Source organism: Apiospora hydei, assembly GCF_038363865.1.
Source record: "Apiospora hydei strain CBS 114990 chromosome Unknown utg000007l_segment0_segment0, whole genome shotgun sequence".
NCBI classification, from domain to species: Eukaryota; Fungi; Ascomycota; class Sordariomycetes; order Amphisphaeriales; family Apiosporaceae; genus Apiospora; species Apiospora hydei.
This window is the reverse complement of record NW_027117366.1, coordinates 2,703,704-2,718,933: the sequence shown is the minus strand read 5'-3', so window position 1 is coordinate 2,718,933 and position 15,230 is coordinate 2,703,704. Positions and strand designations below refer to the sequence as shown.

At 52.6% G+C, this 15,230-nt stretch overlaps 5 protein-coding genes across 5 annotated transcripts; 2 read left to right on the top strand and 3 right to left on the bottom strand.

Annotated features, from left to right (window-relative positions):
• Positions 1-4: 4 nt before the first annotated feature.
• PG997_009939 (uncharacterized protein) lies at positions 5-1,175 on the bottom strand (the record flags this gene model as incomplete). The annotated part of the gene is made up of 3 exons (XM_066814254.1): positions 5-284; positions 344-917; positions 974-1,175. The coding sequence occupies 3 exons, from the start codon at positions 1,173-1,175 to the stop codon at positions 5-7; spliced, it is 1,056 nt and encodes a 351-aa protein (XP_066666216.1).
• Positions 1,176-2,183: 1,008 nt separating this feature from the next.
• On the bottom strand, positions 2,184-3,554 carry PG997_009938 (uncharacterized protein; the record flags this gene model as incomplete). The annotated part of the gene is made up of 3 exons (XM_066814253.1): positions 2,184-2,432; positions 2,504-2,829; positions 2,858-3,554. The coding sequence occupies 3 exons, from the start codon at positions 3,552-3,554 to the stop codon at positions 2,184-2,186; spliced, it is 1,272 nt and encodes a 423-aa protein (XP_066666215.1).
• An 806-nt stretch (positions 3,555-4,360) lies between these two features.
• Positions 4,361-5,002, top strand: PG997_009937 (uncharacterized protein; the record flags this gene model as incomplete). The annotated part of the gene is made up of 2 exons (XM_066814252.1): positions 4,361-4,702; positions 4,778-5,002. 2 exons carry the CDS (start codon positions 4,361-4,363, stop codon positions 5,000-5,002), a joined length of 567 nt encoding a protein of 188 aa, XP_066666214.1.
• A 789-nt stretch (positions 5,003-5,791) lies between these two features.
• PG997_009936 (Inosine-5'-monophosphate dehydrogenase) lies at positions 5,792-7,656 on the bottom strand (the record flags this gene model as incomplete). Its single annotated transcript, XM_066814251.1, has 2 exons — positions 5,792-6,930; positions 7,161-7,656. The coding sequence occupies 2 exons, from the start codon at positions 7,654-7,656 to the stop codon at positions 5,792-5,794; spliced, it is 1,635 nt and encodes a 544-aa protein (XP_066666213.1).
• Positions 7,657-9,137: 1,481 nt separating this feature from the next.
• PG997_009935 (GTPase-activator protein for Ras-like GTPase) lies at positions 9,138-14,613 on the top strand (the record flags this gene model as incomplete). The annotated part of the gene is made up of 4 exons (XM_066814250.1): positions 9,138-11,744; positions 11,879-12,180; positions 12,222-14,168; positions 14,223-14,613. The coding sequence occupies 4 exons, from the start codon at positions 9,138-9,140 to the stop codon at positions 14,611-14,613; spliced, it is 5,247 nt and encodes a 1,748-aa protein (XP_066666212.1).
• Positions 14,614-15,230: the final 617 nt, after the last annotated feature.

The window sequence follows — 15,230 nt, the reverse complement described above, 5'->3', positions numbered from 1 at the left end:
ACAGTTAACGAAGATAGGATGTTTTAGGAGATGCCACAATGGTGGTAGGGGACTTGGTACCCTCCTCTGAATCGCCCGATTTGACCCTCGAGGGAAGCCTTTGCATCCTAACGCCGTCGGTAGCTCGTGTTCGACGCTGGAATATAGGGCGGAAGAGCGGGATGCAAATCGCAATGGTGCCAACGCTGGGCTCCAAGCCCAGCAAGAAGTAGCCAACCAGTATCCTCATTTTGGCCTTGGTGTCATACCAAACGACCGTTCGCACCAGGGCGACGACGCAAGCCCTGAGATGATATGTCAGCCAAGGACTTCAACCTCTAGCGATAGGTTCTTGGTAACTCACAGGAAACCCAAGCCAAAAGCTATCATGATGTGCCTCTTCTTTCGCCTCTGGAGCCTGAGAGGAAACAGTTGCCAGATGGGGATGAAGAAAATGGCGAAGTCCAGTACGACTGTCGCGGTAAAGTTGAACATCCCATTGATCATGTTCTTGTACATTTGGTCGTGGGTGATTTTGGTGGTAGGGTCACACCAGGGCCTCGCAGGGAAGCTGATATAAAGAGTTCCCGTAATGGCTACCGTGGTGCACACAACCGTCAAGTACGTTACGACATTTAGTACAGTCCTGACGGCCTTCGAACCTTTGTTGTAGAAGAGCTCATGGAAGAGTGCCAGCGCGGACAGCTTGACCAGATAAACAGCGAGGCCGAACATTGCTTGGAGTGCCGTCTCGCCCTGCCGTACGTCGCTTGTCAGCATTGGATGATAATGCGACATTTTGTCTCTGTACTCGAGGAGGGGATAAGGGGGTTCGTCACGTACCTCGCATCGCTCTATGTCTGTCTCCGACATAGCTTTAGTCGTGTTGTTGTCATTTCTCCCCAAGCCGCCGGCGAGAATAACTACCAAGACATGAGCTGCTCAGATTTGAAGACGCTAATAGACTGACAGTAAAAGGCGAAGGTTATCTTACTGAAAATGATGAGTGACCAAAACACCACCAGCACGGCGTTCTCGCATACGATCAGGCCGTCACTCCACTGTAGCCGTTGCCCGGAGAGCCTCCTTGCCCAAAGACGAAGCCCGACAGCACCCGTCGGGAGTACACTGAAGAGTATGGCCATTGCAATGATGGTGCCCTGAGTGGCTGTCTGGACGGGACGAAACGCCGTCATGGTTGTCGTGGGGCGCTTTGGGAGACTGATTAATTATTCCAGGAAAAACTGCGGTTCAAGCTGACAATCAAGTCGAAGATGGAGATTTTATCGGGTACAGGTTGTCTCCTGAAATAATTATGACATGCTTCCGATGCCATGGTTGTTTGCTAAAATGCAAGGACTATGCACTTGTGTATTGAATGTCCTCGGATAGATTAATACATGCACTCATCTGTTGTCTGAATCTGGTATTGTGGCAATCAACAACCCCCAGCCGGGAGCAAGGCATCACTGCTCCGAGTTTGCTATCGTGTCGCCCTGTGTGCCTTGCTTGAGTCGGTATTTGCAAATTGCGAGGTGTTCGGTATGCAAGGGGCGTTGGGCCAAAGTCCGATGTCCAATTGACATCAGATTGCCAATATGGACGCTGTTTCTGCACACTTATTGGACTAGGGACAGCCCGGCAGGGAAGGGGAAAATCGACGTAGGGTGAGAAGAGGGTATTATCACGGTTGGTTCCTATGCATGCCCTTCACGCCTTGCAGCACCCTAATTTCCAGTATTGGTACTCGTCAACACCCGCCAACCGCACACTGATTGTGGAGGAGTTTGTCGGGAATTGCTTGCCATTATCTTTCACAAGGATTCTACAGCGACAAAGACTATTCGCCATGCCAGAGCGACCCATGCTACTCTAAGTAGTTATCTGTAGTTAAGCCGGGTTTTATGAATGTCCTCGGATCTCGGGCCTCCCGATAGCATAGCAGAAGTTGTATTGCATCAACTACCTAGAAAACCAAAAGCAATCGTGACACAAACCTTAGCAAAGCAGAATAGTCAGTCAATTACTGTCCCAGGATCTCACACAATAGCTCCTCATCCTTACTTAGCTCTATAGCTGCTTGCTCTACTGTTCACTGTCTTATGAGACGCTGTGGCACGCAGCTGACTACATAATTCCTATCGAATAAATATGTCCAGTCCAGCAGCACACGATCAGAACAGCGTCTGCAACATGAAGGATCATCAAGCGTCAAAGCCACGATTCTCGTCCTGAAGCTGACATAGAAGCGCTTCGGTTTTTCTTAACACGTCCATCTTATCTTCAAGATCCTGGCGTTCCCGGATCCTATCCTCGCTCTCTCTTGCAATTTCATAGATCTTTTCGTCGGATAGGCCAGCGACCACATCCGGCGTAAACAATGCGCCCAATCCCCGCACCATGAACAGCTCGATATTGACAATGAAGTCGTTGATAAACTTCTGCACGGCAGTCTGCCATAGACTTGTATTAGCACCTGACAAAAAGGCTAAGGAACAAACTCATATATGTCTCTTTAACTTACTTTGCAGTAATCGTCCACCACTTGCTCTGCAAGAGCCTTTGCGGAAGACTTGTCTATATCTGCCTTGGTTGGTTCAATGCCGCCTAGGACGCAGTCGATGAGGTTTTCCAACTCGAACGTTCCATTGTAGCGACCCGAGTTAACGTTTTCCTCCCCCAGATAAGCAGTGATGCGTTGCCGGATGACCAGATTTTGATGCTGGAGGAGCACGGTTTCCACAACCTTTGTAAAACGCGGGCTTTTATCATTGGGATACCACATCTCAAATGGCGGAGAAACCTCGTCTGCAACCAGTACCATTACATTGTCGTAAAAGTCACCGCTGACTTTTTTTGAAAATGTCTTCGTCGAAACGGTGTGCATCGTCTTCGCCAACCAGGTGGTTCAATATTCTCTGGACGACAGACTGGGCAGCCATAGAGGTATTCGCATTGCTGGTGTCAGTGATGTCTGTCCAAAGACACATCTTGCGCTTGAGAATGTCGCGGATTATCGTGTAATTGGTAATTTCTGAGTGTTCGCATTTACACACAGCAGTACAATCTCTGTCTTTGTCGTCTGCCATATGGCTTGTAAAGACCGTTTGGGCATGCTCCGGTTCGTTCATGCGCTTGGAGAAATCCTTCAAGTGTTCTCTGATGGCGACGAGCAGAGGGATATTGGTGTGGGTGGCTTCCTCTTCGTCTCCATCTAAGGGCTCTGTCAAGAAAGGGCCAGAGTAATCTTCTTTAAGTGCATCTTGCAGAAGGCCGGTGAAACGTTTGCTGAAATCGACGAGGTAAGCTCGCATTTCTTTGAGACTTGACCGTGGCCTGCCCATCTGGTTCAACCTGGTCTCGCATTCGTCCAAGGAGTGTTTGATCCACTTTCTGATAGCGGCGATGTGCTTCAGATCATGTCCCGGTAACTGGTCGTCACATGTGGCGACGTGTGACAGGTGGAGATACTTGTTGATGTTAGACGATCGCAAAAAGGTGAAGAATTTGCCAACGTAGCAGCTCTCTCTTGATATCACAGACTCTTTGGTCTTGGTATTCGTCGGAGGAGACATCTTTGGGGGTTTCTTGAGTGGTTGAGGGCTGGATGCTCTGAGTACCGGGCGAGAAGTTGGGATAGTAGTGATATATTTAAGGTGAGTATATATCAGGCAGGGATTTGTGTTCCTTAGTGTTAGCTCTTCAATGATGGTTTCTCCCTTGTATGACATGGTTGCTGCCTCTTTGATGACTGAAACCTAAGCATCAAGCTGCTTCTACGGATATATATCTCTTTCCTTGGCGGCTCATGTCGTATGTTCAAGTCCTTCTGCATTGTTCCATTCCTCTTAGGCGAGAACACTCCTAGTAGCAGGATAAAGGTAAATTGAATGGAAGATAGGATTTATGCTTCATAATTGACAACATGACATGGTGGATAGTGATAAGGGCTTGGAGAAGGCCAGTACTAGGGATTTGATGTATAAGTTCTCCATTGATACACAGGATACTGCACAGGGGGTTCCGATGGGCAACTAATTCCTCTGGAACTTGACATATGCAGGCTGCCCAGTGACGCAACAGCTTCGATATCGATCCACAAGGCATCGATCTTGGCCACCCTCTCCTCTCTCAGGCTCCCCTGAGCCACCCAGTCAGCAATCTGCCAGAGCTGTTCTACACGGCTCGTGCCGATCGTGACGTGGTACCACTGACCATGATAAATCGCCGAGTCCCATACGACCCACCGATACACCATCTCAGAGTTGAACATGCCACTGGGACAAAAGCCGATGCACCGACACTGACCCAAATGGTATGTCGGTATATGTCTTGTCAGAACCAACTCTCAGCCGGGTAACTACGCGCGGCGGCGTCGGCGATGCAGCCCCATTCACTGAGCGCCTCTACCCCCTTGGGGTCTCGAGGGACGACCGCGATACCACCCCCAGACTCCAGTGCCGCTAGCTCCTTAGCATTGCGCCGAGCCGAAAAAGCCGCCCTGGTAGAAGGTCGGCGGGAGCCGCCCGTTCTCGTAGCACAGCCGATGGACCGTCTCGACCTCGTGGGCAGCGAAATCAAACAGACCCAGGCGCTTGAAGTAGCCAGCACGACGCATATCATCCAGCGCCCTGAGTGCATCCTCGAGCGACGCTGCCGGGCCCGGATCATGGATGAAGATACCGTGGCGCGCGACGCCGAGATTAGCGAGCGTCCCCTCGAGGTCGGCCCGAGCCGCGACGGCTCCAGCGTGCCGGGGACCCAGTCACAACGGGTCTTGCTGTCGATGGTGAAATAGGGCTGCGCCGGCGTCGATGACGCTGCCGAGAAGGGCCTCACAGCCGCCGTGCAGCTGCGCGCTGTCGAGATGCGTGATGCCGAGCTCGCGCAGCGTGGCAAAGAGGTCCTGGACAACGCGAATCGTAGAGAAACTGCCGTCCGAGTGAACGGAGGCGCAGCCCCAGGTCGGTGGGTGGTAGCCATGGGCAATGCCAATACCCTCGTTGCTACGAGAACTTGGTAAAAGGGATGACTGAGGAAGCCTGAGCGAGGGTGCAGCCGCTTCAGATGCCGGTTGGGTCTTACTAGATAGAGCTGGCAGGCCAAGATCATTGGCAAATACCTCCCCTTCTGCACGATGAGTTCTTTCTGTGTAAAACAAAGGGCCCAAGGCTACAACAATCATGCAAACCGTCCATTAAATCATCTGGTTGTATGGGAATGCATTGGAAGGCATTCCCACCAAATGTAACGCGCTCAGAATGGATGGCTTCAAAGGCCGTAAAAGCCGTTCTATTTAGATGTCCCGGGCTTGGAGACAGTCTTCTTTCGTGGTTGGGGGTCGTTACGGTCGCGAAAACCCGTTGTTCGTCGGGACGAGCAATTGGCATGTGGACGTGCTGCGAACCTGGTTTTGCCGCGACCCCGAGAGAGTGTATGATTGGGGAGTTATCCCTGAAATATACCAGCTACTCCTATTCCCAGGGCCACAGGGCTAAGATAGGGGTGGCCCCCATATTCCACTACGGTGCGAGTAACAGTTGACTGTCTGGTGTTAAGGCGGCTAGTTTCTGTCTTTAGTCACGAGACGAGCTTGATGGATCACGCAGCACAGAGCACCGAAAGGTAAAGGGTATGAGAAGTTGTCAATCAATTTGACCGAACGCAATGCTTTTTATTTACTCCAAGCCTCGCCCCATTCCAAGTTCCCCGGTATCTTCATGAACATTCATAGCAAATCGACCCCGAGATTCGCTCAAATCAATGTACCGCCGTAACGCCCGTATCCGAATATGCACATCGCTTGTTTGCCTTAAGCGTAGAGCTTCTTCTCGTAGCTCTCCATGTTGACGCCGCCTTCCAGCTGGGCGCTGGCGGTGCGGATCTCGAAGCGAACAATGCCAGCCTCAACCGACTCGTGCAGCTCCTTCAGGCTCTTCATGCCTGCATCTTGCATAGAGTGCTTCAGACCAGCAGCAAGGTATGGCACGAATTTGCCAACAGAGCCACGATGGGCCACAGCACCAGCAACACCCTGGGCAACAAGCACACTGTCGCCTTCGGAGAAGTAGCGGGCGGTGCCGGCATTGCTAGCCTGGCTGTCCTTGCCGCCACCACCGGCCTTCTTGTCTTGCATGGCATCAATGCTGCCCATGCCACGGTAAGCCTTCACCAGCTTACCCTCGCGAGAGACGAAAGAGGTACCAGGAGACTCAGTGGTACCAGCCAAGAGGCCACCCATCATGATGGTAGAAGCTCCCAAAGCCAGACCCTTGACGATGTGACCAACATTTTGAATACCGCCGTCGGCACAGCAAGGAACGCCGTACTTAGCGGCGAACGAAGAGACGGAGTAGACAGCGGCAGCCTGCGGGCGACCGACAGCCATGACTTCTTGTGTAATGCAGGCGCTTCCGCTGCCCATACCAATACGAAGGCCATCAACACCAGCAGCAATCAGAGAAGCAGCCTGCTCTCGGGTCACGACGTTTCCGCCAATGACGTCGATACCAGGGAACTCCTTCTTGATCCACTGGACCATCTCAATCTGGAAGATGCTGTTACCTTGGCTGCTGTCAAGAATGACGACATCCAGGCCAGCTTCCACAAGCTTCTGCAGGCGAATCTTATCCTCGGGCCGTGTGCCAATGGCGGCAGCGCAAATCAGCTGCTTAGAGTCGGGCAGCTTGGAAGCGAGCGGGAAGTGGAGGTTCTTGGTCAAATCGGAACGGGAGATCATGGAAACGAGGTTTCCATCGTTATCCACAAGAGGCAGCTTGCCCTTCTTGGACTTGGCCAGAATTTGGTTGGCCTCGAGCAGTTCAATGCCGTGAGGAGCGGTGATCAGGTCCTTGACCATGACATTCTCAATGGTCAAGTTGGAGTTGTCCTCGAACTGGAGGTCGCGGTTCGTAACGATACCCAGTAGCTTGGAACCGAGTTTGCCCGTCTCTGTAATATGCCATCAGGTCAGTCAAGCACTTCGACTAGAAAGATGAAGATACGAAAAGTATGATGGATGACACCTTCATAAAGAGCATAATTGATTCCTCATGACGGTTAAGTCGATACAGTGGAACGAAAGTTATAAATTTATTGTTTGTAATCATATGATGTTGGGGGCACAATGGCACACTAATGCCAAGGGGCAGGGGGAAGGGTTGTGTGCATGGGCGACTTACCAGTGACCGGGAATCCTCCAAATCCCCATTTCTCCTTGAGAAGGCGGGCCTCACCGACGGTTGTCTCCTTGGTGATGACGACGGGGTCGGTGATGAAGCCGTTTTCGTATCTCTTGACTTGGCGCACCATGTCAGCCTGCTCGTCAGGGGAGCAGTTGTGGTGGATAACACCGAGGCCACCCTGGAGAGCGATGTGGATGGCCATCTCGTGCTCGGTGACGGTGTCCATAGGAGAAGACAAGAAGGGAGTCTTCAGGCTGATTCTCTTGGTGACACGCGACTCGAGGCTGACTTCGGAGGCGGGGAAGCCAATGTAGCCGGGCATGACGAGGAAGTCATTGTAGGTGAGACCACCATGCTTCTTGGTGTCCATGAGGTCCTTGATGCTGAGGCCATCACGGCTCTCGTAGCTCTTCAGGTCCTCAACGGCATTCTTGTAGTCAAGAATCTGGGCGTCGCCGTTGAGGCCGTTGGTGGGGGTCATGGTGTTGGGCATCTCGAGGAGAGATTGGGCAAGTAAGAGCAGAGCTAGTGAAAGCTGTGCAATGGGGAATGGAAGACGGCCGTCAGATCTATTGCTTTCACACAGTAAAGTAGACGACGATTTTGGCGAGGCACCCTTCCCGAGAAAAGAAGGGAAGAAGAAGGCAGAAGGACTCGCTCAAAAACTTTTTTTATTAGTGACCGGCAGGACCCTGGAGTTTTTGCGCCGGATGCGGGGCACTCGAAGAGAATTGTTAGGGAAGGACTTTGTGCATGGAGGGGCAGTGGTGGCTGGATTTGCGCGGGAATCGGGGCCCCCAGGTAGCCCAGCGAAAGGTACCTACTTGGGTACGCTTCTAACCACTGTTGATGGAATTATCTTATCACAAAAGATCAGAAGCTTATCGGAAGCTTATCAGGCCATGGCCAGAACTAGACTCGAGCATAAACGTGGACGCTGAAACCGCCTTGCATAAACCTGGTTTCATATGGAAAGATGCATTAGAGGGCCTGTGGCTTGAATAGTGCGAGAAAGGAGTGGCTGGGCCAGGCAGACTCTGATTGGGCTGAAAGTGGAGTGAGGGTGGCCCCAGTGCTGACGTGCGTGTGGTACCAACCACCCACGAAAAGTGCCCACTGTCCGTTGCCCTGAGCACTCCCGAAAAGTAAACAAAGCCCAGGACAGTTGGACAGAAGACCTTCCCCAACCCCTCCTCCACCGAGCGAACGGGAATCGCCTACCTTGTCCATCCAAGATCATATCTGCCCGACGCTGTATAATGAGGTCGTATTAATGGCCGTGGCTGATTAGACAGTATCGGCCTCTTGTAAACCTCCTTCACCGGGCACTTGACGATACCCTCATTTTCGCAATTTCATTGGTCTCCGTCAGAATTTGACCGCTCTGCCTCGGCCGACCGACTTGCCGCCTTTAGTCTCCGCCTCCGCCTCTGTGCGCTGCGCGCTACCACATCTCATCTCAGTGCTTTTTTTACATTGCCATCTATTTGGACCAAAACACTAAACCTGCGCGCTACTGTTGGCCTTGTTTCGTCTGGTTCTTCATTTATACGCATTGCCATCCCATTTCCCACCTGGGTTCATCGTCAAATTCAACTTGTTTTAGAGCCCGGCCTTAGAACCAAGACGTCAACAACCTACCTGGAGCTTGCGACTTGGATCCTCGCCTAGCTGCGGACTAACAGACAGCAAAGAAACAATCCGCAGCCCGCCGCGCAGCCCTTCCAACCCTCGTCAAATCCCTCCCTACTCCGGCCTGTCCGTCCTTGTGTGCACTCCCTAGGTGTTGCTTCTGTTTGCAATTCTTCCAGCTGCTTTCCCAAGCAGAAGTACATACTCGCTTGGCCTTGGAATGCTCTACCCTCAGCAGCTGTAATGCAGCATTCAATAACCGACGACGACGGCGCAAACATCAACCCCAAGGATCAGCATCCTTCACTGTTCTAGCCGTCGCCAAACTGCGTTCATAGCAACATGTCGCACCGACCGCATCCACTCAGGCAGTCATACACTGTTGACTACGCCAACCTCGACAGTGTCAATGGCGTCAATCGCAATCCTTCAACGACCTCGTCGTCGGCTTCGTCTGGCTACTCATACACCTCCGATTCGTACGACTTTGGAAGAGCAAGCACCAATTCGTCCATCTCGAGCGTCTTTGGGCCCACGGTTCGTACCCATAAGCGCGGTATGAGCGAGGTGCCCGCACGCCAAACCACGTCAAGAATGACAAGAGCGAACACCTTTGATGAACCAAAGGCCAATGTTCAAGATATATACAACATGGCGCGCCAGTCTCTACGGCCTCTGCCACAAACACCACCGGGAGCCGTCCCTTCACCCGCCCCTGCGCCATCGCCACCGTCTCATCGCACAACACCAACGAGGACAACACCAACGCCGACGCAGACTTCACCTACCAAAACGCCTACTCCACCGCGGCATAGTTCTCATTCTCATGAGCGCGGCAAAACTATAGACATGGGCAGGCTTTCCATCTCCACCGGCATCTCCAATGGCATCTCCACCGGCATCTCCAACGGGAGGACATCGCCTGTGATCCCCAACGGGAGGATATCGCCTACTCCCTTGGCTCACCCAAGCACCGCCCGGATAGGTACAGCACGACCAACATCCATGGTTCTCACTCGATCCGACTCGATCCGGCCAGGTCCTATGGTATCTCATAGCCACTCCCCGAGTGTCCCGCAGTCTCCTTTGGCAGCGCCAGACCTAGCGCAACTGGGGCGTTCCTCAACAAGTCAGCTTCGCACATTGTCAACGCTTGGTGCGGCCGAAGAGTTCGCAATTGCAGCGCCTACCCAGGAAGTCACAGGCCTTCGCGGTCGCCGGAGGCTCCAGCGAGTCGGCAATGCCGGATCACGGCCCGGTGATAATTATGGTTTTGGCGGGCGCAATTGGATGGACAAACAGCGCCAGTTTCTGCAAGCCTATGAATATCTGTGTCATATTGGTGAGGCGAAAGAGTGGATCGAGGATATCATACATCAGCAGATCCCGCCCATTGTCGAGCTCGAGGAAGCTCTCAGGGATGGTGTCACCCTCGCCGAAGTCGTCGAAGCCTTAAATCCCGATCGCAAATTTCGGATATTCCGCCACCAACGCCTTCAAGCCCGACACTGGGACAACGTTGCCACTTTCTTCAGATATTTGGACCAGGTGGAGCTTCCCGATTTGTTTCGTTTCGAGCTGATTGATCTGTACGAAAAGAAGAATATTCCAAAGGTTATCTACTGCATCCATGCTCTCAGTTGGTTGTTGTTTCGAAAAGGTATTGTGGATTTCAGAATTGGCAACTTGGTCGGTCAACTGGAATTTGAACACCACGAACTGGAGGCTATGCAAAAGGGTCTGGATAAGCTCGGAATCAGCATGCCTAGCTTTGGCAATATGGGTGCCGACTTTGGAGTAGAGCCTGAACCTGAGCCTGAACCTGAAGAGACAGAGGAGGAGCGTATCGACAGGGAATTGGCCGAAAACGAAGAAATGATCATCGATTTCCAGGCTCAGATGCGTGGTGCTTTACTTCGCCTGCGCCTGGGCGAAATTATGAACAGCCTCTGGGACTCGGAAGATTGGATTATTGATCTCCAGTCCAGGATAAGAGGTGACTGGACGAGACAGGTCATGGAATACCGTCTTCAGATGAAGAGGTTCTCTGTTCAATTGCAGAGTGCAGCTCGCGGATATCTGGTCCGCAGTAACTTGATGAGCAGGGAAAACTTCTGGAAGAGCAAAGAAAAGAATATCATCAAGCTTCAAAGCGCGATACGAGCCATGAATGTCCGCCACGAAGTACAAGACACACGATCTCAATTACTGGCGGCAGAAGGTCCTATAAGGAGCATCCAGGCTGTCTTCAAGGGTTATCTCGCCAGGGAGAAGCTGCATGTTCAACGACAGGAGACCGAGAGTAGCGAAGAGCCTGTCAAGGGTTTGCAGTCGGCGATCCGGGGCATGCTGCTTAGAGGCCGCGTGGAAGCGGATCTGCACGAACTTCACGGACAGGAGCCCGCTATCGGCCGACTCCAGGCAGCCGCTAAGGCAATGATGCTTAGAGGCCGCATGGAGGCGGACATGCATCAACTTCAGCTACAGGGACCTGCTATCGGCCAACTACAAGCTGCTGCAAAGGCAATGATGCTTAGAGGCCGCGTGGAAGCGGATCTGCATGAACTTCACGGACAGGAGCCTGCGATCAGCCGACTACAAGCTGCTGCAAAGGCAATGATGCTTAGAGGCCGCGTGGAAGCGGATTTGCATGAACTTCGCGGGCAGGAGCCTGCGATCAGCCGACTGCAGGCTGCTGTCAGAGCAATGCTAACTAGGGATCAGGTCTCGCAGCAGCGCGTTGCTCTTGAGCAGTTCGTACCGCAATGGGAAGCCCTTCAGTCCATAAGCCGGGGAAGAAAGATTCGCTCGGATGTCGAGACTACCAAGTCCGAACTCCGCGAGCACGAGGCCGAGATAGGTTCTCTGCAGTCTCAGATCCGTGCCGCAGCTGTCCGTCGCGAGATTAGCGAGAAGCTCGAAGCGTTGAATGCGGAGGAGCCGGCTATCGTGGAACTCAAGCATTCGCTCGGGCCATGTTGACCCGCGCTCATCTTGCGGCGGATCTCGATGCTCTTGAGGAGGAGTCTCTAACGATTACGGACCTTCAAGCAAGAATACTTGGTTCGCTGTACAGGCAACAGCACGAAGCTCTCTTGGCTGAACTCCAGTCGCATGAGGAGGAAATTACTTCACTTCAAGCGTTGGCTCGTGCCATGCTCTGCCGAGCCCAACTCGGCGACCTGCTCGCCGAACTGGACGAGCACGAGGAGTCTGTTAGCGAGCTTCAGGCAATTGCTAAGGGATTCATCGTGCGCATCAACTTCGAGGAGAAGAGGAAGCACTTCAACGAGAACATGTCCAAGGTTATCAAGATTCAGAGCTTTGTTCGTGGCAAATTGCAGGGTGAGGCGTACAAGAGCCTTACAACCGGCAAGAACCCCCAGTCGGTGCTGTCAAGAACTTCGTACATCTGTTGAATGATAGCGACTTCGACTTCAACGAAGAGATCGAGTTCGAGCGAATGCGCAAAACCGTTGTGCAACAGGTGCGGCAGAACGAAATGCTGGAGCAATATATCGATCAACTCGACATCAAGATCGCCCTGTTGGTCAAGAACAAGATCACCCTGGACGAGGTCGTCCGCCACCAAAGCAACTTTGGCGGTCACACCAGCAACCTACTTGCCAACTCAAATATGGCGTCTGCTAATCAGTTCGACTTGAAGGCCTTGAACAAGAGTTCAAGAAAGAAGCTTGAATCCTACCAGCAGCTCTTCTTCAACTTGCAGACCCAGCCTCAATACCTCGCACGTCTTTTCAAGCGTGTTCGAGAGCAAGGTACCGCCGAGAAGGAGTGCAAACGCATTGAGCACTTGATGATGGGCTTATTTGGTTATGCTCAGAAGCGAAGAGAGGAGTATTACCTCTTGAAGCTGATGTCCAGGTCGATCCGAGAGGAGGTCGAGTCGTGTGCCACTATCCAGGATTATCTGCGTGGTAACTTCTTCTGGTCCAAACTGCTCAACAACTACACGAGATCACCCCGGGATCGCAAATACCTGAGGGATCTTCTCGGCCCCTTGATCCGAGACAACATTATCGAAGACCCCGCCCTGGATCTCGAGAGTGACCCGATGCAGATCTACAGATCTGCCATCAATAACGAAGAGCTCCGAACCGGCCGCCCCAGTCGAAGACCCCTGGACATTCCCCGCGACTTGGCTATCAAGGACCCGGAAACCCGCGAGCTCTTTATCGACCATCTTCGTGACCTTCGAGAGATCTGCGACCAGTTCCTGAACGCGCTCGAGGATTTCTTGCCTAGGATGCCGTATGGTTTGCGATTCATCTGCTTGCAGACTTTCGAGGCGCTATGCCAACATTTCAAGAGGGAGCCTCAACACCAAGTCCTGCAACTTGTGAGCAACTGGGTTTGGCGATTCTATCTGCAACCTGCCGTCATCAACCCTGAGCAAGTGGGCGTCATCGAGAAGTCACTGAGCCCGTTACAAAAACGGAACTTGAGTGAAGTCGCCAAGGTGCTCAGCCAAATCGCCTCCGGGCGTCCATTCGGTGGAGACAATATTTACCTGCAGCCACTCAATGCATTTGTGAGCGATGCGGCCGAACGTCTGGCCCAAATCACCAGCGACCTTATCTCGGTTCGCGACGCCGAAAGCACGTTCGATATTGATGAGTTCAACGACCTCTACGCCAAGAACCGACCAACTCTCTACATCAAGATGACGGACATTTTCGCCATCCACAGCCTCGTTGCCGCAGAACTCCCTGCCATCTGCCCCAACCGTGATGATATTCTCCGCGAGATTATGCAAGATCTTGGTAGTGCCAAGCACAACGAGAATGAAATGCTTGCTGCCGGTTCCTCAGATATCCAGATGTTCCTCACCCCGAAACTGCACGACGTTGAAGACCCCGACGCAGAGGCCAAGGCCCTATTCATGGAAACGAAGCGCTGCATTCTCTACATCATCCGAGTGCAGACAGGTGCCAACCTCCTCGAAATTTTGGTCCGACCACCCTCGGAGGAGGATGAACGGAAGTGGGCCCAGGTACTTCGTGATGACTTCAACAATGGCAGCAACACCAAGGGAGCTTACTCGGACGCCAACATGATTGATGTCACGCGAATGTCATACTTCGACATGAAGCGCAACGCTCTCGAGAACATCATGCGACTCGAGCAACTTGGGCGCATCTCTAAACAGAACTACTACCAAGATGTCCTCAATGCCATCGCCCTCGACATCCGCACCAAGAGCAGACGCCGTATCCAACGGCAGCGCGAACTGGAAGGCGTCCGACTCACACTGGGCAACCTGCACGAGAAGGCCAAGTACTTGGAGCAGCAACGCAAGAGCTACGATGATTACATTGAGCAGGCCATGGCGACGCTCCAGAAGCACAAAGGGTAAGTGGTACATCCTGATTGATACAGATGACAGAAAGCTAACGACGAAAACAGCAAAAAACGGTTCCTCCTCCCCTTCACGAAGCAGTACAACCATCAGCGCGAACTGGAGCGATCCGGCCGCGTGCCCAAGTTCGGCTCGTACAAGTACAGCGTGCGCCAGCTCTTCGAAAAGGGCGTGGTGGTGTCGTGGCAAGGTGTCCCCGAGCGCGACTGGGGTGTGATTAACTTGACCATCTCCTGCGACGAGGTCGGCATCTTCAGCCTCGAGGGCAGCCGCGGCCACATCCAGATCCCCGGCGCCAGCGCCCAGGTGCCCATCGAAGATCTTCTGCAGGCCCAGTTCGAGGCCCACCAGTTCATGAACCAATTTGAGGGCAACCTCCGGCTCAACGTCAACCTCCTGCTGCACCTGCTCTACAAGAAGTTCTACCGGACGCAATAATAAGGCGGCCTGATACGAAGAGCTGAGTTGGGTCGGTGGGAGTCTATTGAAAGCGAGCAGTACTCGCGCCCGATGACCCATCACATCAACATCGTACCATTTGCTGGCGAATAGAGACGTAAGAGCAAAGGAAAGACGAAATATACGAGGAAAGAGAAGACGAAGAAGAAGAAAGGAGTTATGCTGGCATGAAGATCACGAACATCTTTAAGAACAAAGGGGGAAGGGGTACACCGGCGCGAAACACCACATGAGCATTTTGGGCGTCTACTTCTTTTCGAGAAAGAAGAAACAAGAAACGGCCGGCGACGGGTACGTGGCGTTGCGTCGCATGATGTTTGTGGCATTCACATAGGAATCGGTGTTTTTTAAGCGGTTCATCAAGCGTTTTTGTCGTTGTTGTTGTTGTGGGACATATTCTGTTGCCCATCCTACCTACCTACATACCTTTAAAACTCACCTCATCTCACCTCCCTTCGTCTCCCCGACCTCCGCTATCTCCCCCACACTTCTACAACCACCGCTTCGCCTACTACTTACCATTCTCCGGTGTTAATACCACCCACATAGACAGTCGACCTGTCTTTTTCTCTCCCCTCCCTCTTGCATGTTACAAT